Genomic DNA, 25394 nt, shown 5'->3' with positions numbered 1-25394 from the left:
TCTTTCTGCTATGATCATTTTCCCGAAGTTTCTATTCTATCCTCACCTGCTTCCTGCATGTCAGACAGTTATATAAAGATGGAATATATAAAGTAAACCTTTACTTTAGTAAACATATGCTCTTTTCATAGTTTTTGATATTTATTGCAGCTGGACAGAGTCGCGTCAATGCGTTAATTAAACAAATATCTTTTGTTACGTGTGTGGTTATTTCGCAATTAAATCTCACAGAGACTATTTTTGTTTGAAAATTAGGAGATTAGAACAAGAAGGTGGGCGTCTCATGTATGCTACTCAATTAACGCAGCACATGTGGAACTAGAAGTTTGGAAATCCTCCAAGAAAGTTTGTGGATTTTTTTTTTTGGGCCTACCACAGAGCGGACAACTATAAAATATTTGATTTTATGGTGAGAATTTATTACAAGCCTACCAAATCGGTTGCAGTATGTCTCTAAAAATACACTTCCTCTATTCACATTTAGATTTTTTTTTTAGATAACCTTGGACACGTTATTAATGAACCCGGCGAAATTCATCGCTAACGTGTCGAAAGAAAGTGGAAATATTCAGCTGGCAGACTATTGCTGGACATTGGAACATAACAAAAGAAAAAGTAAATTCTGCTGTTTTTTTTTTTAATTTGTTTAAAAAATAATAATTGACTATATATTTTTATCGTTTATTGTAATGCTTATTAAAATTTTAATTAAAAATTTCACTAAGTATAACCTGCATTCCTTTCTAAATGTGTGGAGCAATATCGGCTTTCAAGTTTGGATTCATCTCGCCCCAATCCATGAGATGTATCATACTTCCGAGGGTAAAAAATCAAAAGCATAAAATTTTTAGTCCAGTGTTATTGTAAAATTAAGTTCACAAGGACTGAATCTATCTGTTTTTAGAACAGGATATGTACAGCCAAAAAAAAAAGGATGAAAATTTTGTGAACTTAAAAAAAACTTTGCTATTATGGTATAATAATTAATACTATATTTTATATTGCTAGTCCACAACGTAGCACTGGTGTTTATTGTATTATAATTATTCATTATTCACGCACGGTTCATTATTCTATTATTCTTTTTATTTCAGGATATGGCCAATAAAACCCTTTTTACCCACAGCGTACCATTTGCAAATATGTCTTTCGTAGTATGCGGTATTCCGGTAAGATTATGTTGATTTATTCATTTATTTATTTAGATTTGTCTTTATAAATTTCAGAATTAATCATAAGTGGGGTAATTTAACATAAAATTTAATGGAAATATTTTTTGCTATAGTTTGCTCCGTGGTTCCTTTTCAATGGGAAAGAAGCCAAAGGTCCAACAGTGAGAACGCTGATTGCCATGGCAGACACAATGTTGTTCAAGTAAGAATTACTGATATTTCTGTAAAACAGTGAGCATTTTATTTATTATTTTTTTTAACGTATAATATACACAACAAGCATGCGCCTCTTGTGTATATTATATGTTAAAGTGTATAACAGAGCAGAAAAAAAAAAAAAGATAACAGAACAAAGATTGTATAAAACATAAAAAAATAAATAGTAGAATAACACATTTGTACAATGAAAGTTCGTTCAAACGAGAAAAGGAAATAAAAAAGGTATTCATGACATCAAATCCAGTGCCATGAAGAAATCACAGAGAGCTGCATTGTTATTTTTTTAGGAGCATTAGCAACTAAGGCTATATTGCTCGGGGGATATGCGGTGGTCATTCCCTGACCTTTCCGCATCCTCCGTATTTGATGATCACGGGCTCGAGCCCCGGTCTAATCAAGTATCTTGTGACTATACACTGCTGCTCCTGCCCACCTGGCTACGGAGGCACCAGGTAGCTACAGAAGACATCATCATATACATACAAATTAATGAGGACATCTGTAACCCAGAACTCATCCGTCAGCAAGTCAACGTATTGAAAATAGTTCTGTGAAGCTCTTTCCTGTTCACAGCCATATCCAGATCAAATTTGTTCATGAGTGCCAATGTTCTTTTGAAGAAGGAGTTCCTGGATATTTCTAATCTAGAGTTACTGATGTGGAATGTAGTCTTCTGTCTGGTTGGCTACCGCTGGAGCGTGAAGATCAATATAGCATAGAAGATCCAGTAGATAGATTGAACCAGTGAAGATATGGTACAATAGTTTTAAATCGAGAACAGTTCGCCGAGTTTCCAAAGATTGAAGCTTGAAGTAGGAACAGAGATTCAGGTAGAAGATTCGGTGGTAAAACATGGGATTACGTCTGGAAAGATAGTGGATGAATTTCATTGGCAGCGATTCAATTTGCTTTATCAAGTATGAAACAAATTTCATAGTGTGGGTTCCATGTAGGAGAAGCAAACTCCAGTATAGGGAGTACAGTTGTTTTGAATAGAAGCACAGAGAACTGAGGATCTTGAAATCTCTGCGTCAGCCGTTTAATGAAGCCTATTTGTTTTATCGCTTGGTTTTTATATTTCTAATATGTTTATCAAACCCACATCCAACGGTAAAAGTAACTCCCAGATCTTTAAATTGAGAAACTCTGGAAATCAGCATCTCCTTGATGTAATATTGGTTAACTAAAATCTTAGTCATCTTGACTGTTGATACATGAATATACAGGGTGTCTCAAAAATACACGGCACAACTTCAGGAATGAATTCCTCATATGTAGACAATAAAAATATTTTATATCAACATAGTTCCGGAAATGCTTGGTTCTCGAGTTATTAACCGGAATGTCTTATCTCCCGCAGGTGATTTCTTTCATCACAAGGTACTGACAGAATCTGGTGATTTTCCATTCAGACCATGTACTCAAATCAGGAGCAAGCGGATATGCACTTTATGTACGGTTTGGGGGACGGCAATGCTCTGGAGGCTCGTCGTTTGTACCACGAAAGGTTTCCAGAACGAAAAGGTTCCTAGACAGGAAAACGTTTGGAGGTATCCATCGCCGTCTTTATGAACATGGGACCTTTACACCTCGTGCTGCCCACAGAAGACGACCAAGATCTACGACTCCTGAAGTCTGATGTGGAAACTCTCTGCAATCGAATTGTGGTAGGTTGTGAGACAATACGAAACATGCCAGGAATTTGGCATCGTCTTCGCGAGTCCATGAGACGTCGATGTGAGGCCTGTATTCAGGCAGAAGGTGAACATTTTGAACAATTACTATAAGGTGATGTGAACAGTTAAGTGTCATAACCAGACCTTCAAAACTCGGAAACCAAGCATTTTCCGGAACTATATTGATATAAAATACTTTTATTGTCTACATATGAGGAACTCATTCCTGAAGTTATGCCTTGTATTTTGGAGACACCCTGTAGTTTCACATCGTCGGCAAATATTAAGATCTTAATACTACCTCTCTAAACAAATTGGGTAGATCATTGACAAAGATGGTGAATAAAAGAGGCCCATGAGATGATTTTAAAGGAATGTAAAAATAAAATTATAACAAAATTTTAATTAAGAGCATGTAAATAATGCAACCCATTAATCCATATCGTAACAACTAATTCTAATTAACTCTTTAAGTATCCCATTCTTTCCCTCTTGGGTAGCACAGTTGGTAGGATCGCCGTCCTGCCATCCGGTGGAAGAGGCTTGAGTTCGTCTCCCTTCGATGACGACAGGAATTTTTATCGGTCGTTTTCAAAACGTGGCAGAGTTAGTCGGTCTCAGTCGAGGGCAGCATGGTTTCTTTTTTTTTTTTTCTGGGAAACTCGGATTTTTCGTTCAGCAAACAGAAAATCGACCTCAGAACACAGCCAATTTAAAGACAGTATCCTGCTTTGGTTGCCAACGCTTCTAAAACCCAACAACAACAATATCTAATTCTTATTAACTCTTAGGTATCTATTATATCTTAAGTATTACAAAAAGGTTTTAGTAGCCGCTTAAATACACTGATCTGCAAAGGTTAAGTTAGAGATGATAAAAGTGTAATATATTGCAAAATAATCAATACAAGTATCTAAAATTCGGTATGGAAGTGTATTATTTTATGGCTCCTAGATAAAACATGCCAATTCTGAAACATGCGATTTCCGATTGAAATACAACCGAATGGTTTTATTTATGGCCTTAATACTTATATCAACTTAATTAAGTTAATAAATATTTATTTATTTATTATTTACGGATTTTATTTTATTTATTTAAATAATCACAGATAGTATTTCCATCAAATCAGACTTGTTTTTGATAGTGACTGCTGCATGATACGAGCTGGCAGTTGCTGATAAATTTCTGTGTGCATATTTCCTTTATACACTTGAGACCGACTAACTCAGCCACGGAATAAAAGAAACCCATAAAATTTCTCCCGTTATTGACTGGATTCGAATTCGGGCCTTTCCACGCGGTGTGGGGAGGTTGATAACCGCTATGCTACTCTCGCGCACTTTCAAGTAGGGCAGTCACTTGATATCACGCTGATGTTGATGTCAAAGACCATCAAGCATCCTGCTTGATGGTCTTTGACATCAACATCAAATAGGATGCCGAAGAAAGAAAATGTTACATATGTAACCTTATTGATGTGATGTTTCACTTCAGAGAAGGCATTTTCTTGCTCAAAAACATCCCTTACTTTACCTTCAAACGGCTCTCGTAGTGAATTCATAATAAAATGTATACTGACTTTAAAAAATGAACCTATAAAATATCTGTATTTCGATGTGGTCAAATTATGACACTGATAAATGAAATTTTCTGTATTTAGTTTCACCGTTAGTACACCGTCCGAAATGGAGTGGGGCAAACTTTCATCTGGCAGATGGAGTGGTATGGCCGGTATGCTTCAGAGACATGTATGTATTTGAGCTTCGTTTTTTAAGTTTTATTTTTTATTTGCAATAAAACTGGACATGAATTTTTAATTACAGAATATTTAGCTCTCAAAATTTACGACTTTTCTTGCTCAAAGTGATAAGTAGAATTTACGCTACTATCTTTTCTTACCTAACTATCGGCCTTCGTAGCCGAGAAGCCAGGAGTGGGAGTGCAATGGCACACGATCTTTGATAAGACTGAGGTTCAAGGCCCTGACTGCTAAATATCGTCGAACTGCAAACCCGCACGTGAACAACGAGGCAGATTTTGGTCCATTTTGCTAAACGTGACTTGTTGAGGAGGACTCCATCCTGCAGTGGATTGACAATGGCTGCAGATTTATTATTATACATACACTATCTAGTCGTAACATTATGATCACTAATAAGCGGGTATGTTCTCTTTCAGCTGGTATCGACGCCACACTGCGCCCATGGACCCTATAAGGTCTATGGCCATTGCAGGAGATATGTGTATCATGTCGCCAGAACTGTGTCACATGGATTTGTGGTTGTCCTTGGTGGAAGATCCAAAAGCCGGATCTGTCGGTTCTATGGGATTCGTATCCGGCGAATTCGGCAGCCATGGTAACACCTGGAAGTCACTTTCGTGTTGGGTGAATCCCTCTCGAACAATACCAGCAACATGGCAGGGCCCATTATCCTGCTGGAACACATCTGTGCCATCCGGGAAGACAGTCAGCATAAAGGGATGTACCTGATCAGCCACAATGGATAGGTGGTTTTTAGCATTCAGAGTCTAGGGGTATAACGGTTCCAGGAGATTCCCAGGGAAACGTTCCACATACCAAAACACTGCCTCCATCTGCCTGCTTGTTTCTGTTGGACCAGGAAATCGGAGCGATTCCTCTCTGAAGTTTTTCGCCGTACCCTCTATCTACCTTCCACACGGCTTAGCAGGAAACGTGATTTATCGGAAAAGGCAACTTTTTTTTCCAGTCTTCAATGGTATAATGACGCCGTTCAGATGCAAACTTTAGGTGTCGTTGGCGATGGGTGGCTGTAAGCACGAATACCTTGGGCGGAGGCCCATACGGAGCAGGGTTCGTTGTATAGTGGGCTTGAAAACACTGTTGCTCGTCACCTGATTGAAGAACTGTACATGGTCACAAAAAAAAAAAAACCGTATATTAGAGCGAACTAACTTATATGATTGTGTGTGTTATCTCATCGATTTGATTGTTTTGCTAGACAAAAAACCCGAGTTTCCGGAGGAACCTTGTTATCTATTCTGAGACCGACTAACTCTGCCACAGAGTGAAAAAAAAATCCCATAAAAATCCCCCGTGTCATTGATGGGATTCGAACCCGGTCCTTTTCCATTCGGTGTGCTGAGGATAGTGAATAACCACTGCGCTACACGCGCAGAAAGTCCTTGGTTAGCCCTTGCATTGTTTTCTGTATATTGGGCGGCATCAGGAGGAGAGACTACGTTCACCACGACCATTGATGAAGCGTGGCGCCTGCCATTGGCACGGCGACTGCTGCTTTCTCCACTGTCTATCCACTCTTGGTATGGATTTTGTAAGTGTAGTGTTGTGTATCGTTGTTCTTCTGGCCATTTAGCCGCTATACCTCTGCTGGGGCCCAACGTTGCCCACACTTGGCCTCGTGGAGGCAGACCAGGTACCCAATAGTTGAAATTTTTACTTTGGCAGGCCGCGCCACCTAGTTTCCTGAGATTTCAGTGGCTAGGGCGTATATATATATATATACAAAAAAAAAGAAAAAATATTGTGGGGGAATAATCGCTGAAAAGGTTTAAGCCGAAAGGGTTTAAATTTGGACGTGTTTTAATTTTTGACATTGTGTGGGACATGCGCTGGTGTATAGACAGAGTAGGCTGGAAGACTGAAGACTGGTGGGAAAAGTCAGAAGTATGGGGACAATAGAATAGGTGTCCCCAAAAGCAGTGGGGCAGGCTCATTTCCCCACCAGGAGTAGAGAAGCGGGAGTGGCAGGGGAGGGAGGAAACAGAAAACCGTCTCCCCCTGCCAGAGGATTGGGAATTAAAGGTGACTAGGACTAGAGCGTCCTATTCAGACCGCCATATGGCGTACAGCAGGTAGTTCCTGCATTTGTGTCCAGTCCCGGTTTTTTGTCACTTGGTTTGTTTGCATGCACGCACTCATCTTCGTCGTGTAGTTCCTGTGGCTGTGTCTAACCAGGTTCTTTGTCACTTTGTTATTTTCTTTCACATTTGTTGGGTCCCTTGATTCTTTGTGGCCTCACTTCGGTCTGGGTTGTCTTCTTCCATGCTCATTTTGATTTCCTCTTGCTCTTTGCAGTCTTGTGGAGTGGTCGATTTTCCTCGAGTATGCAATTTCTTGTTATTCATTGTGGATGGCAATTTCCGTTCTTCTTCGGTCGAAAATTTCTCGTGCAAACTGGCTGAAAGCCGAGTATTCGTCTTCTGTGTCCATAAGATGCTGTTCTTGGTTTTTTGTTATGTATTGTATTTTAGTTATTAGCACGCATCTGTGTTCCTCATAGCACTCACAGTCGTGCATAATATGGTGCTATGTTTCAGGCTCACCGCAGGTGCAAGTTAGCTTCGTTATACCCAGCGTGCTCAATTTTGCCTTGAATGGGCCGTGGCCGGTTAGTAAGTAGGTTGCATTTAACCCTGGGGTAAACCACGGGCGGGGGGGGACTTTTGGATACGTCTTGGGCAACCAATGGTATGAATATCTTCGTCACTTCGCCTTTGTTCGACGCTGTCCATCTGTCCTGCCACAGCTGTAGCAAGTGAGCCACGATTCTATCCTTTTCTGCTTTGCAGTTGTTGTTTGGTTCTAGGGTTAGTCAATAGATTGTAGTGGGTGTTCCCTTTGATAGGTGATACATCAGCCCGCAGCGAGTCACCTCCAGGTCCAGTGGAAGGAACTCCTGTCAGGACCTGGAGGGCGTGCGTGCTCACTGTTCTGCATGCACGAGAAATGATGAGCATAATGCTACGCTGGATTGTGTCCAGGTGTCTTTTATTTACTACTGTTCCTGTTTTTTTGTATATCGGGGATCCGTAGGTAATGGCTGGAATGAAAATTGCTTTGTGGTACAGGGACAGGGTTTTTCTTTTTAATTCCCAGTTCCTGCGTGAGACTCTGCTATTAATGCTGCGTAATTCCTTAGTTTTTCTTTCAGGTGGATGATGTGAGAGATGAAGGATAAATTACTGTTGATTGTAATTCCTAAGTATCGTATTTGTTTTGCGAGTTTGATGGTTGCTCCTGCTATCTTTATTTGCAGTGGTCCGTGGATGTCGAGCACCCCTTTCAGTTGACCAGAGTTTGTATTCGTGGGTGAGATCTTCAACATGTGTAGCTGTGTCCAATCCTGTAACACCTGTATTGCCTGGTTTGCATGAGTCTCCTCCTGGCAGTTCACTTCGCCCAAGTCCTGAGCCAGGAAGTTGTCAAAGACAATGTTCCATAGGAGCGGCCCCAGGACCGAGCCCTGGGGAGCCCCTGCGTACCCATCTAGCCACTTTTCGAAAACTGTACACCTACAATGAAAGCAACGCGGAGATGGGGGAAACGCCTGGTGCCGTTAGACTTCAATACACTTTACACTACTGTCACCCAGTCTACGCGTGTAGCACAGTAGTAACGTCACTGTCCTCCCCAAACCGGGTGGAAAAGGCCCGGATTCGAATCCTGTCGATAACGCGAGGAGCTTTAATGGGTTTTTTCACTCCTTGGCTGAGTTAGTCGGTCTCAGGCGTAGACAGCAAGATTTTTTACACAGAAACTGGGGTTTTTCGTCCATCGATCATAGAACACACGCAATCAACAGATATAAGACATACAGCAAGGCAAATGAATTTAATTATTCAGATGGCCTAAAAATAATAGTTTGGTTTTTTAATATTGTCATCCTTCAACGGGTAATCATCCATTTTTCGAAGTTTGTTAGATTTCATCCCATACCCATGTGGACCAAGCATGACGTATGGAGTGTATGTGAAGAACCTGCAGTATCGCATTTATCGGTTATCACTGCGACACGTGCCATCAGGCGGGGAAGAACTGGCGATAACAAAAACACAAAGGGATGATCATAATGTTTTGAGTGGACAGTATATTTATAGTTTTACGCAAAAAAGTTAGGCAGACTTTAAGAGGTTAATTAGGTGATTTTATGAAAATATTATAATAAACATGTATACCATTCTATGGAAATATATACGAGGGGTGATCATTTAATTCGCTGACTGGTGCAAGATTTTATGTTTACCGGACGAACCTTCCATAACTGCCGCTACAGGCGCTCTCCCTGATCGCTACTAAGCCGACTCGGTTGGCACATTGCAATACTTGTCGAGCTAGGACTGCTTGAAGAGTTTTTTTAGTCGCGTCTAACTGACGGTTGTTTTGAAGCAAGTATCGTGTCGGACATACAGATTGAACAGCGATATGTGATTCGCTATTGTGTCAGACGGGGCTTAAAAGCATCGGAAACAGTTAAAGAGATGAATGAAGTGTATAGTAATGAGTGTCTTGGTAGCACGGCCATAGTCCGGTATGACCGAACTTTCCGGCGTAAAGTGGTTTCTCCATCAAGACAATGCCCTGCCTCATACAGTTAATATTGTGCAGGCAGTGATCACTGCCGTAGGTGCCGAGGTTCTGCCACATCTTCCTTATTCATCGGACTGAGCCCCATGTGATTTCTTCCTGTTTCCACGACTGAAGAAAGCACTGAAAGGCAAGCGTTTCGCGTCCGCTTCAACGATGCTCGCAGAGCCCCAATGGAAGCACTTCGCAGTCTGGAAAAATTGCTTGCAAGAAGCATTTGATGCGTGGGTATGAGGGTGGCGAAACTGTGTAAAGTTCAAGGGAGAGTTAAAGTTCGAGAAGGAGAAATCCACAGAAGATTCAGATGATGACAATTAAGATAAGATCTTGCACCAGTCAACGAATTAAATGATCACCCCTTGTAGTTGTTGTTGAAAAAAAGGATAAATTTGAATAAGTGATGGGGAAGAGAGAGAGAGGTTATTTGGTTTTTTTTTTTTTTTTTTTTTAGGAGCATTAGCAACTAAGGCCATATTGCTCCGGGATATGCGGTGGTCATTCCCTGAATGACCTTTCCGCATCCTCCGTATTTGGTGGTGACGGGCTCGAACCCCGGTCTAATCAAGAAGCGTGTGCTATGCACTGCTGCTCCTTCCCACCTGGCTACGGAGGCGCCTGAGAGAGAGAGAATATATTTGCTTGTATGAATGTTTTTATTGTATTTTCAAAGATGAAGAGAAATCATTCCTTAACTTTTATTCCTTTAGAATATTTTTTAAAACATTTTTCTTTCCCCAGGAAGCAGACATGACCCCAGGTCCATTTGCCATGACACTTTATCGATCCCAAACCATGGACTTCAATGTTCTTTTGATCAAAAACTACATTGCTATATTAGCAGGTAGGCTAAACGAACAGCCAAACAGTTTATTCAGTACAATCCTAACCTTCGACTGGCAGGTAAGGTTTGATAAATAAATTTACGTTTTTTATATTTTCTCAATTGATTTTTATTTCTTTATCTTTCTATTCGTTTTTCAATTAAATAAAAGAGAATATACTCCTTAAAGACGATTGGCAACTTTTATTGACCACTGTTGACTATTATTAAGTAGGTGTACCTACTTTATTAGGTACACCTACTTAACAGCGAGTATGTCTCCTTTAGAACAGCTCGGATTCGTTGTGGCATGTACTCAACCAGGTGTCAAAATTGTGCCACAGGGATGAAATTGACTCAATTGCTTTCCACACTTGTTGCATATTGGATGGTTGCTGGATAACCATGTATCATCCCATGGGTGTTCAACTGGATTGAGATCTGGTGGCTAGGAGTAGTAAGGTAACTAACTTATTCCTCGTCACAACAATTGCAGTGAACTTCAGTGAAACAGCTATTTTCATTCGCTTAATCGTGTTGCAGAGAATATCCATGATCTTCCTAGTTTTATTCATTCTTAAGAATGCCTTGCTTGGGCATTCTTAGTATCTTTCTATGAAGTCAAAGCCAGATGCTTGATGAACTAGCTGACCGGGCGATGCTCTGGTGCCAGGATCCACAAAGAGCACCAAATCGAAGAAACAAAAGAAAAGAAAAAAAATATCTTTATTATATATTCCACTCCCCCACTATTACACCAATAGTAATAGTAAGGGGCACTGAAAGTAGACATTGCTCAGGGCGCCATTTTACCTCGAGCCTGCGCTGCTCAAAGCTTTCGAAAAAAAAAAAAAAAAAAAAAAAAAAACCTATCATTTAATGCCACCCAAAAATTACCTCATCCACCCGTGTGTATTATGGGTGTAAATTGCGTGTGTTCTCTGATCGGTTTGGCTGTTTTACTCGACGAGAAACCCGAGTTTTCGTGGGACTGGGTGACCCTTGCTATTTCGCGTTAGACCGACTAACTGAGCCACGGAGTGATAAAAGTCCATAAAAGTTCCTCGCATGATTGACAAGATTCGGACTAGGGCTATTTCCACCCGGTGTGGGGATATGTACATCCAGAATAGAGTCGTTGTTGTTGTCGTAGGGTAGATAGAAGCATTAGCGACTAAGGCCATATTGCGCCTTATATATTGTCTTTGATGAATTGCGTGTGTTCTGTGGTCGAATTTCTGTTTGCTGGAAGAAAAATCAGAGTTTACGGGAGAAAAAACCATGCTACCCTCTCCCGAGACCGACTAACTCAGCCACGTTGTGAAAAAGGCTCATAGAAATTTCTTAAGTCATCGACGGACTCGAACTCAGGCCTTTTTTACTGTACTACCCCACGAGGGCAGAACAGAGTCATACTGTCTCTAGCCAATGTCATTTATTATAATAATATTTCTAAAGCTTGTTCTTAAATGACTGTAAGACTGGATGAGACGGCAGATATTGCGTTTTATTGCAATATCTGTCGTTTTATTGCAATAGTTGTTGCTCAATTCATTGCCTTCTCCTAAGACCGATTGATTTAGTACCAGATAAGAAATACGGTAAAAAGTCCCGATAGTTATCTGCGGGAATGGAACAAAGGCCTTTCCATTTCGGAATTTAAAAGAAAGAAAAATTTTCGTTTATTTCCCTTCCAAGTAAATCTTACAAACCTCATAGGCAGGCATTAATCTTTTCTGCGATAACCAGCGCAGAATAAAACATTTCAAACTTATTTGATTTAGTTTCATATGCTCAATCGGACAGATTGTACTGAACAAATCGGCTTTGGGCGCCTGCATACATAATTAGTCACTTTCAATGGGTTGGTCCTTTTTTCGCTTCTTCCTCTCTAATTTGCTCCTTAATAACAACTATTTCCGATCACTGATCTGGATGAATTAAACTTCACCTAGTAATGCATATTCTCAATGAAAATAACATTCTCTATCTGGAGCAGCAGACCAAGGTGCGAACTTAAAAAGGATGATCAAAAAAATTTTGTGAATTGTTTTTAAGAAAATGTCACCCGCCAAGTATTCAAATTTCCGTGCCTTCCTCCAGAAACGGCCATCTTGAGACTCAGTTGTTGTTGTTGTTGGATTTTAAGCGCATCAGAAACTAAGGCCATATTACACTATATATTATATGGCTGTAAACTGCATGTGTTCTGTGGCCGATTTGCTGTTTGCTGGACGAAAAACCAGAGTTTCTAGTATAAAAAAAAAAAAAAAACACACGCTAACCTCGTCTGAGACCGAATAATTCAGCCAAATGTGAAAAGGCCTATAAAAATTCCTCGCGTTGACGGGACTCGAACTCAGCACACCCAGTGGGAGGAGGATAGTGATTTTACTAACTATGCTACTCACAAAGGCTGGGTTAGTTCCACTGTCCGTATAGTTTCAAAAATCCCTAATACTGTAATTCTTATCTTAGACAAGTACTATTTAAATATATTCATATGTATTTAATTTTCAGGTATGGTTAACTCTACTAGCAAGCCTTCTGCTTTATACGTTCTCAATTACAGCAACTGAGCATCTTATTGAGAAGCAGCTAATGCCACGTAGCAGGAAGGTTAAAAAGAGCAAAATCAGGGAAAAAATGGCAAGATATTTTTGGATGCTGATGGCCAGTCTGTTTTGTGAAGGTTTGTATTTTCCCAGAATCATATTTTAAAATAATATAATTATTATTTTTTTCAGTATCCATAATGAAGGATCAAAATGAAGAAACTTTTCCAATAAACCTTTCACTAATAGGTTATAGTAATAAGAACTTAATAGCATTAATTTTGTTTCGCTTTCACAAAGAAACAGTTAATTGGATTTAATTCAGTCATTGGATATAAAAAATGCTTCTAGCCAATTTGATTACACATCCCTGTAAACTAAAACTTGTAGAAACGAATTTCGGTTCTAATATATTACCTTCTCTAAGTTTGCTATCCTGATTTCAAATTGATATCCATGTTTTGTATAACATAAGGATTTTCTGCGATTCGAGAAACAAAAGCCAGTATCCTTATTTTATATTATTTGATTTATCCAAACACAATTTGTGTATTTTTTCATAATAAAATGGACAAAACTTAAAATAAAAAGAAGTATTTTAAAAGTTTAATAGAAGAAATATTAATACAAAAGGCGAATATTTGTACAGATTCATTAGATTTCTTAGAATAAATTCTAAATTTTTTTTAGTCTCAAGTGATCGTTTTGAGGTTCTTCTTTTATGTATTACACTATACGTCTCCCCTTTTCAAAGCCAGCAGTAATCTGCCATCTTCCTTGGAATCTTAGTATTATCATAATGGCTAAATGATGCAGGAAAGTGGACTTCTTCAGCATCTGCAAAAAAAAAAAAAAAAAAAAACGAAAAAATTCTTACTCACATGTATGTCCCTCGTCCAAAAAATGACTATCTAGTTCATCTTTGAACTTGACCAAACTCTCCGACTCGATCGCAACAGCAGGCAATTTATTACAATGAACTGTAACATACTAACCGAAGATAAACTGCACAAGATTATCTTTGTATGACTCCCAAAATCTTTATATTTGCGAACCCTAGTTCTTGTTTCTCCTTCTAGTGAAAATATACGCCACTTGTTCCTTTTGTTCATTTCCTACAGGGTATTGTGTATCTGAAGTAGTCCCCCAGAGATGTCTAGTTGCCAATTTTTGGCTCACGTGGGTAGCACATTGGCATTTTTCACAACGTGGCTGAATTAGTCGGTCTCAAGCGAGGGTAGCATGGTTTTACTCCCGGAAACTCGTGTGTTTTGTCCAGCAAGCATCAAATCGGCCACAGAACGCATGCAATAATATTCATATATACAGTATATATGGCGCAATATGGTCTAGGTTGCTGACGCGCCTAAAACCTTAAAACAACTAACCAAACTTTGCAGTACGTTGTTGTTGTTGTTTCTGGATTTTAGGCTATCCTGTGTCATTATGAATTACACTGTGCTGACACTTTATTAGGTACACATACCTAGTAGCGTGTTGCGTCTCCTTTAGCCTTCAAAACAGCCTGAATTCTTCTAGGCATGGATCGAAAAAGATGCTGAAAACGTTTTTCAGGAATGGAGTACTATACAGACATGACTGTGTCACGCAGTTCCTTGAGATTCGACGGAGGTACAGGCCTGCGGAGAACAACCCTTTCCAGCTCATCCCAAGGATGCTGAATAGGATTGAGATCCGCGGACTGAGCGGGCCACTGCGGCAAAGAAAAGTCTTTGTCATGTTCCTGAAACCATTCCATAGTGATTCAGGCTTTGTGCACCGGCGCATTATCCTGCTGGAAGTAACCATCTGACTGAGGATAAACTGTCAACATGGACGGATGCACTTGGTCAGCAACGATGTTTAGGTATGATGTTGCATTCAGATCTGAATCTATGGGTATCAATGGACCCAACGTGTGCCAAAAAACAAACATTCCCCACACCATAACACTGCCCCCATCACCTTGCACAGTAGTCATCAGACATGATGGGTCCATGGATTTATGTTGTTTTCGCCAAATTCTGAGCCTTCCATCAACATGATGCACCAGGAACTTCGACTCCTCAGACCAAGCAACTGTTTTCCAATCCTCGATAGTCCAGTGCTGGTGTTGCTGTGCCCACAGGAGGCATGCTCTCTTGTTCTTCATTGATAACAAAGGTACGCGATGTGGCCGTTGGCTGTTGTAGACCATTCGCGATTTCTAAGTGCGACTAGTGGGCCGTTGCGATATTTTGTTGTGCGCACCAAGGTTGTATTCTGACGTGATGTGCGACATTGTGTCCCTTCTGTTTGCTTGCACAATTCTAGCCATCCTCCTCTGACCTCTCTCGTCAACAAGCGATTTTCTTCCACAGGAGTGCCGTTGAGAGGATGTTTTCTGTTCGTTGCACCATTCTCTGTACACCCTTGAAACTGTGTTGCGTGAAAAGTTCAGGAGAACTGCCGTTTCAGAGATGCTTTGTCCAGCACGTCTTGCACCTGCTACCATGCCACGTTCGAAGTCCGTTAGATCACTCCTTTTCCCCATTCTTGCTACAGTTTGTACGCTTAACTGATACAAGAAAGGTTCTGCTGCATTTATATCGGAAACTGTTGTCATGTGACTTGCAACATTGTGGGACAAACCATGTGTGTGCACAGCAGGGGTGTTCCTAATAAAGTGGCAGCACAGTGTATGTTTCTACAAGTGTGTGTTCGCGAATCGATTTGCATGCTGTGTGAAAAAAATTCCGGAATAACTCGCCGCAAAAAACCCTAGTCCCTCCGCCTGAGATTGACTAGCTACAGCCCAGATTGAAGAAACCTCTAGAAATTCTTCCATTCTATGACGTTATTATTGTTATTTGTTTTTTTTTTAGGAGCATTAGCAACTAAGGCCATATTGCTCCGGGATATGCGGTGGTCATTCCCTGACCTTTCCGCATCCTCCATATTTGGTGGTGACGGGCTCGAACCCCGGTCTAATCAAGAAGCGTGTGCTACGCACTGCTGCTCCTTCTCACCTGGCTACGGAGGCGCCTTTCTATGACGAATCCCGATCTCACCAAACCAGGGACAAGAGGGGAAACCACTATATTTGCAGTCATCACCTTTTTATCCGTCCTTCTTATGGACAAATAAAATTAAAATCAAATTATTATATTAGGGTTACCCATAATTGATTGCATAAACCAGTATTTGTGTATGTAAATTGCGTGTGTTCTCTGGTCGATTTGCCTCTTTTGCCGGAAGAAAAAACCAAAAAAACGCTTGAACTGCACTCCTTGACTGGGGAAGGATACCACTCTGTGAAATAGATACAATAATTTGATTACCATTACGCTGATTCTTGTGGGCTCTTTACCGTTTATTAATATGCAAATAACTTGTTAGCGACTCTTCATTAAACATATACTTAGAGTAGGGAACTATTTTTTACTGCGCCGTGTTACACTGGAACGGCCTGCGACGTCACGCATAGCCTTCAAAAGGCGTTGGTATCATCTCTCCACGTCTGATCCTACAACATAGACATCCACACCAGACGTTCCTGAAACCGCTGTGATCTCTCCTCGTACCTGCTCTTCCCTCATCACCGGCCACTATCAGAACTGGATGAACACCTAACTGGACATCTTCCTCGTTGGAATGACTGCACTGAACTGATAGAAATCAAACTCAGACACTTTCCGTTGCACCTTCCCAACTTTGCAGCCTCCCTTGTTCTGCAATTTGTCTTCCTTTCCTGGCCTTCGGTGGGCTCCCAGACCAGGGGTGATTCCTACTTCTCCCTTCCCACCTCTTCTTTCCGCTGGAGGATGTCTTCTTTTCCTCATCCTCCTCCTTTTGCCTACTTTGACCCCACCACTTGTACTATCTTCCCCACTCTCTTCCCTTTTCCTTTTTTTTTATTTGGTCTCCGTCCAGAAAACTCAGGCGACCCTGGCGGAAATCACCCAGAGTATGAGGGCAGCCTGGCTCTCCTCCAAGTGGTGGTGGCGGGCAACGTAGGGTTCCACCAAGTAGCCAGAAACACGACAACATAACATAACACAATACTGCATAAACCAGACACTACACTTTTTTCTGGCTTATGCAGTAGTTCTGCATAAGCCAGAAAACTAAGTAGTTCGCCACCCGTCTAAGTAGTTCTGCAGAACCACTTAGACGGGTGGCGCCTAACCCTAAATACTATATTTAGGGTTAGGCGCCACTGGCAGCAATACTCTACAGCAGGAGGTCTCGCACATACTTTGAGAAAACTTTGCTTTGCATCAGTGACTAAGAGGATTAAGTTTTGTCTGGCCACCAAATACGGAGTCTTCACTTTCATTTATTTTGTCAATTATGGAAGGGGCAAATCGTTCTAAAAATGTACATAACTGCAGATAATGCAAAAACGAAATCAACAAAGAAAACAAAGGTGCATACATTAAAAGCTCCAAATGCAAATTCCAAATTTGCCAGAGCTGCTCAGGTCTTTCCTACATAAGCCTGAAAAATTATCAAGCGCAGCCCGTGCAAAATTCGTTGCGGATAAACAGCAGGAGCAGCCCCTGGACCACACGCTCCCCGAGGGTACAGTCTATGAGAAAACCCTTGTATTGAAAACGGCCCTAGAACATATCTTTAAGAACAGTCCCGATCGGGTATCCACAGGACTGAGGTCGCAAATATTTCACATAGTGACCATATTTCACAAAATGGAGACGATTCTCCATGACACGTATGTAGAAAGCCAGAAAGCTAACGCACGGCTAAAAGCATATAAAGAATGCGGGGCAAAACAAACGCCACAGCGCGCCTCGACATATTCGGAAGCGCTGAGCATCTCAATAGCAACGGAAACCCAACCAACCGCAGAGACGCACCAGAAGAGGAAAATACTGTTACCAACACCAAACCTGGTGATACTCCGACCAAAGGAGACAGGCAAGGTCCCCTGTAGTGAGGAATTAAAAATAAAAATAATTAGTAATAAGAGGGAGGACCTTAAAAATACAAGAATAAAAGGAATATGGAAGATGAGAGACGTAGGATTAGTAATTGAAACCGAAACTAGACAAGAAATACAAAGTATCATAGAAAACCCCAAGATAGACGCGCTCGGATTAACGGCCCAGCCGCCCAAAAGGAAGGGACCGTCAATAATAATCTATGATGTCAACCCAGAAGTCACAGCCGCCCAGCTGGCCGAAGAGCTCTACCTCAGAAATCTGCAAAGGGAAATACCAGACAAGGCAACACACGAAGTAATAACCACAAAGTTTCATATAAAGACGAGAGGAGGAATAAACAACAATTGGAGCGTGGAGCTTATACCGGAAGCGTGGCAAGTCTTAAAGGACAGGACAAGGGTATATATTGAGTGGGGCAGTTATCGATTCCGGGAGCGAGTGGTGGTTCCGAAATGCTTTAGATGCTGCAAGTTCGGACACACTACGCATGTCTGCACCCAGACGGTTCCAACTTGTGGACACTGCACAGAGAAGGGACACGCCTTTAAAGACTGTCCAGACAAAGACAAAGAAGTCACCTGCGCAAACTGTAAGGCAATGAAAATAGAACACGCGCATTCAATCAAGGACCCCAAGTGCCCAGTCTACCTTAAAGCCAAAAGCATATACCAAAATAGAATCGATTATGGGGACAAGAAATAAAGAGTATAATACAGCAATGATTAAGATAATCCAGACTAACGCGCAACGAGCCAAAACAGTGGCAGACCAAATCCGGGACAGGGCCGATGAGGAAGACACCGACGTAATCATATTGCAGGAGCCATACGTTCAGGCAAAGCGAGTGGTGTGGTATCCGCTGCAATATACCGTCCACACGGAGGACGACACCCCATGGGCAACGATCCTACCAATATCACTGCAACAAAAATAACTCAGCTGTACTCGACCTGGGCTGCCTGTGCCCAGCTTATTACAGCACTAGGCTCCCTATATGTAGAGGCTCTTTATAGCAGGCCAGGACAGGAAATTGAGACCACAATCAATTACCTGCGCCGTCTCCAAAACACTCTACCGAATGAAAAAAATTAATTATAGGAGCGGATGTAAAGTGTCGCTCTCCACTATGGCACAGAGCTATTGCCAACAGAAGAGGAACAGCAAACGGGCAACAACTCGAAAACTATCTGATAGGATCTTAGTTTGTTGTACTGAACCAACCGCACCAGCTGCCAACGTTCTGCAACACCCTCTGGGAGGCCATCGTCGACATAATCCTAGCAACTAGGAACCTGGCGAACCACATGACCGACTGGAAGGTGGAAGACGCTTGGACCACCTCGGACCTTCGAGTCATCACCTGCAAAGTAACAAAAACGTTGCCAAGAACAACAGCAGATATACAAACACGCCACAGATACGCAGTTGACAAGGCAGATTGGCCCCAATACAAAGAGCTACTAACTACAGCGGTTAACAACAAACCTCCGTCCCTGGATCCACAGAATAATCCAAACGAACTACAGAAGGCAACTACTAAACTGATGATAGACATCAGCAACCAAACTATCAGGAAGAAACACCCACGGCTGGGCGCAGTCCCCTGGTGGACCCGGGACACTGCCATGCTCCGGCGACAAATGAACAAGAGTAGGAAGGACTTCCAGAGACCCCGAAGAATATGGCCAGCAAATGAGGTTGAAGCCCTGAGGCAAAGATATAGGCAAATCAGAAACCGGTACACTGACGCCATAAAGACAAGTAAAAGACGCTCTTGAGAGTCCTTGGTCTCCACAGCAGGGAACACTGATCCCTGGGGCATTGTCTACAAGGTAATCACCAATAGACTGCCTAGGGGGGAGGTGATTGCTACCACTAGGACTTGGCAGGGAGACCTCACCACGACCTGGGAGTGGTCGACGAATAACATACTTGACACAATATATCAAAAACAAGATATGCTAACCATGCCAGCTCAGCAACAGACATGTGACAGAAACGATAACTACAGAAACCAGACGATTGAGCTCCCCCCCCCTTCACCCTGGATGAACTCAGTGTGGCCACAAGTAAGGTCAGAAATAGAACATGCCCATGCCTCAATCTTATTGAGCCTGAAATACTCAAGAAAACCGTGGAATATAAGCCGCACCTACTCCTCACACTATACAATAGATGCTTGAAAACAGGACTTTTCCCAACTGCATGGAAAACAGCAAATTTAAAACTAATACTGAAAATCCTACCAAAAATCCAGAATATCCGGATTCATATCGACACATCGCACTGCTCCCAGTGGCAAGCAAATTGTTTGAAAGATTACTCCATGCGAGAGTTATAAAACACTATGAAGCAGCAGGCCTACATGCCAGAAACCATTGCCCTGGCCTCCAAATTCCGCTGATATCAATCCCATCGAGCATCTGTGGTTTGTGTTGGAACAGCAACTCCGATCTGCGGCGTCTCAACCACGGACCTTACAGGAGTTAAAGGATCTGCTGGTTACGTGTTGGTACCAGACACCACAAGACACATTTAGAAATCTTGTAGGTCCATGCCTCGCCGGGTACGAGCTGTTTTGGCTGCACGTGGAGGACCAACATCATATTAGGTAGGTGGTCATAACGTTTTGGCTCATCAGTGTACATTACAGAATGATCAGATTCTGAATATGAGCACAAATAAAGCTTGATCTTTGGTTTGGGCCGTTGACTCTGCTTCTTACTCTGGTCACATCTGTTTTTATCGCATGGACAACGCGACGCTGTCACCCCTCTCGCTGGTGGACGAAACCACCGCTTGGCAGGTATATAGGTACACTGCATCACTGCATTCACATAGACAGTAATTCGATATCAGTATGGATAAACGTCATGAGTTATTATTATTATTATTATTAGCCATATGGTGCAAGGAAGCGTGAGGCTTTTGCTGCACCAGCCAAAAAAAAAAAAAAAAAAAAAATCTGAATTAGCCTGAGAGAGAGAGAGAGAGAGAGAGAGAGAGAGAGAGAGAGAGAGAGAGAGAGAGAGAGAGAGAGAAGTGTAAGGGAATCACCAAGAAGGAGAAGAATGATGATATCCAGCTCAGGACCCTGGGTGTGCCAAGCCCATACTCACCAGATGTGAGCCCCTGGGGTTAAGTTAACCCACTTTGAAAGAGCGACGATAGTAGGTGCCCGACGCATGGCTCAGTCTATCGCGGATATGGTACAGAAATTGCACTGTCCCTGTTCGACAGTATCAAGAGTGCTTCGGGAATACGCCATTTCCGAAATAACAGCTCATCGTGGACAACGCTGTGAGCGGAGAAAGGTGGTGGATGAACGTGGCCATCGACGTCTGTCTCGCATTGTTTCAGCCAATCGGAGAGCGACAGTGGCACAAACACCGCCGACTTCAACGAGCGAGGTGCCAGAAACGTCTCCACTGAGACCATCAGGCAATTATTAGCCGCAATAGGTTACGGGAGCCGCCGACCCACAAGAGTCCCATTGCTAACACCACTGCACTGGACTCTAAACCTCAACTGGGCGAAAGAACATCGGCACTGGACCTTGGATGATTGGAGACGGGTCTCCTGGTCCCATGAGTCCCGTTTATTGATTGATTGATTTTGTTTTTACTGGTGCAAAAACGACTATGGTTATACTGCACCAAGAAAAATATCTGGCGGAAACCGCACGAAGCTATGCACCCGTCATGTCAACAAGGAACTGTTCAGGCATCTTTGGAGACCATCTGCATCCCAAATGGTCATCTTGCACCCACAGGGAAATGGACTCTTTCAGCAGGACAATGCGCCTCCCCACAGAGCCGTTGTGACTAGAACATGGTTCGAAGCGCATTCCGCAGATTTTACCACCATGGAATGACCTCCCCGTTCACCGAAGATGAACCCTGTGGTGCATCTTTGGGACGCTTTGGATCCTCAACCCAGGAATGCGACGGAATTATGGGCAGCGGTGCAGCAAGCATGAATGGAAATACGTGTGGAACGCTTTCGTGAACTAGTGGACTCAATTCTCAATGCCTCGCCGTGTGACTGCCCTTATCCTAGCCGTTACTAGGTAGGTATCCCATGATTTCTGTCCACTCAGTGTATTTCGAATGTACCTTAATATGCTTTGAAAAATAAAAGATTAAATTTATAAATATCAATTATGGATTTACTACACGTGGTCTCCATATTAATTCTTGTTTTATGAAAATAACTCTGTAACTGCAAACACACACACACACACACACACACACACACACACACACACACACACACACACACACACACACACACCAGTTCAATTATTATAATTATTTTTTGTGTCTTAATTAGGATATCCGGTCAAAACTAAATTTATTTCTCCACGTCTTCTTCTGGGAGTTTGGCTGTTAACAGCATTGGTCCTGATGAACGGATTTAGTGGAAACTTGAAGGCTTCTTTACTGATAAAACCAAAATTCGAAAGAATAGAATCTGTGGTTGACGTAGTGCAACATCCTTCGTTGATACCTTTTGTACAAAAAGGAACAACCTACGAACAGTATATTAGAGTAAGTAGTGATTTAAAAAGAACAAGTTTATTCCGCTTAGTATTATTTTATTTTATTTCTATAAATAAATACTGTCCATACAGTCCATACTTAGACCAGCAGGAGGCAGAGGAAAATTCTATATTTATTTATTTATATATAAATCAATTAAGGTGTAGTTCGTTAAGTACAATGAACTTATAAATGACTTTCATCTTACTCTGAGACGACTTCACGTTGTTCCTGTACAGTCATCCCATCGAGCTCTGAATTACAGTTCTGTTATTAAACATTTAAACAAATTTCAGGAACAAGCGGTTGGATGGGGAGCTTCAGCAGGACCTTTTTAACTTTGCGATGCTTTCTCTCACAGTTTCAGACCAATGTGTGTTTCTGCATCTCGATCAGCCCTATATTTTTTACTTTGGCGATATGCTTCGGGATCTATCTTTAACTTGTTCAAGCTTGCAATCGTGTTTATGGAGAACATCCTGTTTATTGCCTCTATTGGTTTTCATTGTACACTGGTGTGCAAAATTTAAAGGTTTTCACCTGTAGCTTCTCATAGGAGTGGCCAGGATATGGGAAAGCATACTAAAAGAATCTCGTGAGGTACAGAAATAATGAAGGAAACAACACCGACACAACAACGGAAACAAAACGGTACAGAGAGAGAGAGAGAGAGAGAGAGAGAGAGAGAGAGAGAGAGAGAGAGAGAGAGAGAGAGACAGACAGAGACTTTATTTAAAAATGGCAACATAGCACTGGGTGCCATGATAGAGATGCATCCCTGCCAAAGATGGAACAAAGGGACGAGGTGATCCTCAGTAGGAAATGTGGCCACCCCTAATGTCGATGCAGGCTTTGCATCGCCTGTCCATACTTAGAACAATGTTGTTGATAAGTTCTTGCGGTAACATCGTCCATTCCTCTGTCACCGCCATCTTCAGCTGGTGAACATTTTCTGGTGGGTGCGGACGTGCCGCTAGGCCTCTCCCCAGAGCATCCCATATGTGTTCAATGGGATTTAGATCGAAAGGAAAGGGGCAGGCCAATCCATACGAACAATGTCCTCACTTTCCAAAAGCATATCAACAGCTGCAGTGCGATGGGGTGTAGCGTTGCCTTCCATAAACACGAACTCTGGGCCAATGGCACCTCGGAACAGATGCACATGGGGAAGGATTACCTCAGTACAGTAGAATGCACCGGTTACAGTACCGCCTTCCAGTATCTGGAGTTGTATACGTCCATCCAAGATAACGCTTCCCCAGCCGAGAACACCTAGACCGTCATATCGATCCCTTTCAATGGTGTTTGCAGGGTGATAACGTGTGCCAACCTCTCGCCAGATTAGCTGACGTCCAGAATCGCTGCTGAGACAATCTACTCTCATCAGTAAAGAGTACATTAAGTAAAGATTTTGTGGTTGTAACCTTTAGAAATAGTGTTGGTCCTTAAGTTTTGCCTAGCAGTGTATTACTCAGAAACAGTTGATTGTCATTGCGTGTTCTTGTTTTGTTCTTCGTGAGTAAAACAGTTGGTAGAATCGCGTCCTCCCCACACTGGGTTCGAGTCCCGTCGATGACGAGAGGAATTTTTATGGGCCTTTTTTCACAACGTGGCTTAGTTAGTCGGTCTCGAGGATAGCATGGTTTTTCTCCCGGAAACTGGGAACACCTAGACCACCTAGGTGTTTTGTCCAGCAAGTAGAAAATTTACCACAGAATACGCGAAATTTACGGACAGCATACACGGAGCAATACAGCCTTAGTCGCTGTGTTCTGAAACCCTACTTCAACAACTTCTTGTAAGATTTCTAGGATATAAAATATACACATTTTATATAAAAATATAGGATATAGAATTTTTGTGACGACTTATTTCTTGTTTCATGTTTAAAGGAAAATATTCTAGAGATTTATTTCACATATCAGATGTGAAACGCAACATTTTTTATTCAATTATTTCGGTAAATCTTAACAGAAAATTTATCCTTCGTTTTTTTTCTTTCTAGGACTCAAAAGCTGTAGAATTCAAGAAGCTGTGGAAACAAGTAGAAAAGTACAAATCCTCTTATAGTGTTCGACAACTGTATAGTTACGATACCCTACTGAAAGTGATGCAGGGCAAAGGAGTTATCATTTCTGATATGTTGACTGTTCGGGCAGCTGTTGCTACACATTGTAAGAACTTGAACGGAGGGATGTTTTATTTTCTGAACGCCTGTATTTACCGCACGGGTTCACAACGGGATTAAGTAAAGCACTTCCAAAAAACTTTATTAAGGAATTCAGAAGAAGGTACGTATGATAGGTATCATAAAGAGTCGCAGTAGTCAAAATAATATCACTATTGTACTTGGATGGCAAAGCCATATTTCTTGCGTAGTGTTGAGAAGATTTTAAGTTTGTTGCTTAGTGCTTTCCTTGGTAGTGTCCCAAAGGAAAAGTACATTGCTATTTTATTTAAAGCGTTTTCCACTAACCAGACTCCATCCTATTTGGGATTTTATCCGTGGGCAGGTATGCAGTGTGCCTGGGTTATACCTTAACAATCCAGGGACGGGAAATGTCCATTAAATGTGAGATGCGAGACGGTGTAGGAAAATAAAATGAATTAAAGAATCAGCTTTTGCCATAAACTAACTTTACTTTAAAATAATATCTTAATTTACTTTTGATCTAGAATTTTATAATTATCAGTTTTTCAAGAAGTCTAAACTATTAACAAAAGAGATTAAAATACCAAATCATAGGCTATTTCAATGAAGGCAGGCAATGAGAAGTTTATTTTCATTGAAATGACAAATGGTAAAACTTTTTCACCATTTGTGATTGTATCCCAGCTAAGTGGGATAAAAATTTCACGCGGTTTTACCTTTTCGTTCGTCAAAACTTGTGGCACAAATAAACTTTACAAAGTCTATAATCTTCGCGAGCTTCTCTGTTGAATTGACCGGACTAATTTAGAAACCAGAAAACTCTGTTTAAAGCCTTCCAAAACTTGAATCTGCTTCACAGATATGAAACTCGATGTCAGGTTTATCAACAAACTGCAGAAACCGAGGAAGTTTCATTAGACAAAGGCCTCAGTTCTTGCTAATCATG

The 25394-nt window shown here is 41.5% G+C and overlaps 1 protein-coding gene across 1 annotated transcript in view; it reads left to right on the top strand.

Annotated features, from left to right (window-relative positions):
- The window catches only part of LOC150079617 (putative glutamate receptor), a 31116-nt gene extending 6572 nt beyond the window's left edge, over positions 1-24544 (top strand). Inside the window, exons 2-8 of the mRNA XM_090383137.1 lie at positions 1095-1169; positions 1286-1374; positions 4731-4818; positions 10176-10337; positions 12778-12949; positions 22088-22305; positions 24302-24544. Of these exons, the coding sequence (XP_090239263.1) occupies positions 1095-1169; positions 1286-1374; positions 4731-4818; positions 10176-10337; positions 12778-12949; positions 22088-22305; positions 24302-24544 (1047 nt within the window). The remainder of the gene's footprint in view (positions 1-1094; positions 1170-1285; positions 1375-4730; positions 4819-10175; positions 10338-12777; positions 12950-22087; positions 22306-24301) is intronic.
- The last annotated feature ends 850 nt before the right edge of the window (positions 24545-25394 follow it).

This window comes from Mastigoproctus giganteus, chromosome 10 (genome assembly GCF_048544385.1).
Source record: "Mastigoproctus giganteus isolate SK-2022 chromosome 10, ASM4854438v1, whole genome shotgun sequence".
NCBI classification, from domain to species: Eukaryota; Metazoa; Arthropoda; class Arachnida; order Uropygi; family Thelyphonidae; genus Mastigoproctus; species Mastigoproctus giganteus.
Note: the sequence above shows the minus strand (reverse complement) of the source record. Positions and strands in the feature narration are given on the sequence as shown.